The sequence below is a fragment of the Babylonia areolata genome, chromosome 25, assembly GCF_041734735.1.
Source record: "Babylonia areolata isolate BAREFJ2019XMU chromosome 25, ASM4173473v1, whole genome shotgun sequence".
NCBI lineage: Eukaryota > Metazoa > Mollusca > Gastropoda > Neogastropoda > Buccinidae > Babylonia > Babylonia areolata.
In genome coordinates, this window is record NC_134900.1 from 15,469,417 (window position 1) to 15,472,765 (window position 3,349).

General features: G+C 46.0%; 1 protein-coding gene across 1 annotated transcript in view; it reads right to left on the reverse strand.

Annotated features, from left to right (window-relative positions):
- Positions 1-3,071: 3,071 nt before the first annotated feature.
- The window catches only part of LOC143300056 (uncharacterized), a 13,564-nt gene continuing 13,286 nt past the window's right edge, over positions 3,072-3,349 (reverse strand). Inside the window, exon 5 of the mRNA XM_076613610.1 lies at positions 3,072-3,349. This exon is cut by the window's right edge and continues 36 nt beyond it. Within this exon, the coding sequence (XP_076469725.1) occupies positions 3,072-3,349 (278 nt within the window).

Consider the following 3,349-nt stretch of genomic DNA (forward strand, 5'->3'; position numbering starts at 1 on the left):
TAGTTCGCTAATGAACTCAGTCGCGCGAGTCTGGGCGTTAGGGAAAAAGAAGAACAAGAACAACAACAACAACAAAAACTCACTCTCTGCTACGTCAGAATCCCCGTTGCTGGGTTCTAACTTTTTGACAGTTCACTCACTCACTCATTCACTCACTCATTCCCTCGACCGCTGGGGTCGTTGGGGGGACATGAGGAAGATGTCATAGCTCGCCACGCCGTTCTGTTGGCAGCTGTCGTGAGGAGATCTGGCATCGTCATTTTGGTCCATTCCTTGACGTTGTCGGACCAGCTCTTTCTCTGCCGCCCTCGTCTGCGCCCTCCCTCTACAGTCCCTTGCAGGATGGTTTTGGAGAGGGACTAAATGCCTACGTTGACCGAACTACGCCATCGGTCAGTTCCATACTACACACAGTTAGTAGCGGGTTACGACCACACTAGGCTCTTGCGTCCAAAAAATGCACTGGCTGGAGGATAAAACAATGCAGTCATATCTTCTTCTTCTTCTTCTTCGTTCGTGGGCTGCAACTCCCACGTTCACTCGTGTGTACACGAGTGGGCTTTTTACGTGTATGACCGTTTTTACCCCGCCATGTAGGCAGCCATACTCCGTTTTCGGGGTGGGGTGGGGGTGTATGCTGGGTATGTTCTTGTTTCCATCCACCGAACGCTGATATGGATTACAGGATCTTTAACGTGTGAGTGGGCGAAGCGGGACAAAAAGTCAAACTCTCGAGGCCACTGAAGGTGCCGGCACGATCAAAGAGTTTGACAGCTGCATACTCAGCATTCACGCCAGCAGTTCGTTTCGTCCAGTTGCTTGTTGTTGAATATTTTTGCAACATCCATTGTTTGTTAAATAACAACAAACCATTTCGTACAGAACACCTAACTCAGAATTCTGCACAACGAAACATGCCAGTAGAAATATCATGCTCACTGAAGGAAACCCCCGAGGACTGGAACAAGCAGGTGCTGTCACAGTATTTACATGTTGTAGTGGTGATTTTAACGACCTATTGGCAATCTGCTCTTTCTTTAAGGTCAAGTTGTTCTTGGCTGTCGTCGTTTCTGTGAAGGGTGGTGTAGTCTAGGCATTGTTCCTGATTTACAGGTTGGTACCACCTTCCGTCATTTTGTAGTGTGGTGGCATACACGCGCTACACTGCTTCGAAATGCATATTAATGACTGGGGAAAAAAACAACCAAACCAACCAACTAACAAAAAATAAAAGCAAATCCCCCCCCCCCAAAAAAAAAAAAACCAAAAAAAAACAAACAAACAACAACAACAACAAAACAACAAGAAAAACAACAAAAAACAAACAACAAAAACCTGCTTGATTTTTTTTTTTTAATAGTGAAGAGGGAATGATTTGTGTTGGAAGGGAAACGTAGACAACATTTCACTGTGAGCACATGGATGAACTTCAACAGAAAAAAAGTTAAAAAAAAAGGACATCCTTAACGTTGCAACCTGTGTAAGGAGGAGGAATTTTTGTTTAATGTCCCTTCACACATATCGGTGATTGAAGACATTTTGTTAAAGCATTTATGAATACATCTGAGTATTATCGGTTAGAAGGGGTGGGAGATGTGGATGAATGGAGGGTTGGGGGAAACTGGGCAAATGAGGGTAAAAATGTGGGTGAAATTTGGAAAACAAACACAAAACAAAAAAACAAAAAAACAAAAAACCCCTCTAAATACAGTTACAGGAAATTACTTAAAGGACTTCGTAAGAGAGAAGTCGTTAAACTGACAAGCGAAACAACTGATAATGAATGCAAAAAGTCAAAAACATCAACGTTCTCAGTCACTTGTGAAGACACACTTTCGTGTACAAAAGGCTTCATCAAGCTACAGTGAAAAATTATATGCTCAATTGTCAGGTTACTAAAGCATGTACACTTGACATTAGAACAATACTTGGTCCGTAATGAATTTGATAATAGTCTGAGACCTAAGCTCAGACCTGTGTAAACTGAACGACCTATGTAAGGAAAAGTAAGGACGTACAACGCTACGCAGTGACTGATTGAATGCACCCAAGTGTGAAGTCTTGTCTTGTCTTGTCTATAATCCTGTGGTAATCCCTATACAGGGCAACAATCCACAATAGGGGTGTGTGCTCTAGGTGACTGATTTCTCTTTACGACCGTTAAGCCCCCACCAAGTTCAGCCAGAGGAACCGGGGCCCCACACAGCATCAGTCAAAAACAACAACAACAATAAAAACACACAAATAACAGCAACAAAATAACACCTGTCCTGAAGCTATACTGAGCCCGAGGCTCGCAGCCAGGCTTCAGTCCTGGTCTTGAATGACTGAGAGGAAATGGCTGAGATGATATGGTCTGGAATCTGGTTCCACAGCTGGACAGCTGACGGGAATGCCTGTGGGAGTCAGTGCGGGAGAAGGGTACCTGTAGCTTCTCTGGGTGGCCTCGGACAGTTCTATTTGCCCGCACTAGAGTACCTTCCCGGGGTGCCACCTCAACCAAACCACCCATGATCTTGTACATCATGGTGGCCTTGGCTGCAGTGCGGCGCAGTTTGAGGGGGTCGAGTTCCAGCCTGGTGATAAGCTCGGTTGCACTGGTGATGGGGCGGAAGTCATGCATAATTCGCCGAGCTGATCTGCGTTGTACCATCTCTTTGGTTGGTTGTGAGATACTGTTGCGGGGGGTCAGTCCCAGACTGGCGCAGCATATTCTAGGATGGGCCTCCCAAACCCCTTGTAGCATGTTGTGTGGGTGGTGTAGAGGCACCCTCTCAGGTTTCTATACATGAAGGCACTGGTCTTGTCTGCCTTTGCTGTTGTGGCCTGGATTTGTGCTCCCCAGTGAAGGTCTTTAGACAACTCTACGCCCAGGTATTTGGCTTTCTCCACCTTCTGGAGTTCCTCATTATGCAGAAAGTAGGTGGTAGGGAAGGGATTTTTCTTCCTTGTCACATGAGGACATGACATTTGCTGGCATTGAATGACATTTGCCAGGTCTTCTTCCAACACTCAAGTCCGTTCAAATCTTTTTGGAGGGCGTTGGTATCTGTTTGGGACCTGATCTGCCGTTATAGGACTGTGGATCTGATGTTTTTGTTGATGTTGTTGATGTAAATGACAAACAGAGTGGGGCCAAGGACAGATCCCTGAGGAACCCTGGAGGTCACTTGGCCGATGGTGGAGATCTGTCCTTCAACGTTCACTTGCTGGGTTCTGTTGGTGAGGAACTCTTCAGTCCAGCGAAGTGTTTGTCCACGGATTCCGTAGTGACGGAGTTTGAGAAGGAGGCGGCGGTGAGGCACTTTGTCAAAGGCCTTCGAGAAGTCCAGCAAGATGGTATCCGTTT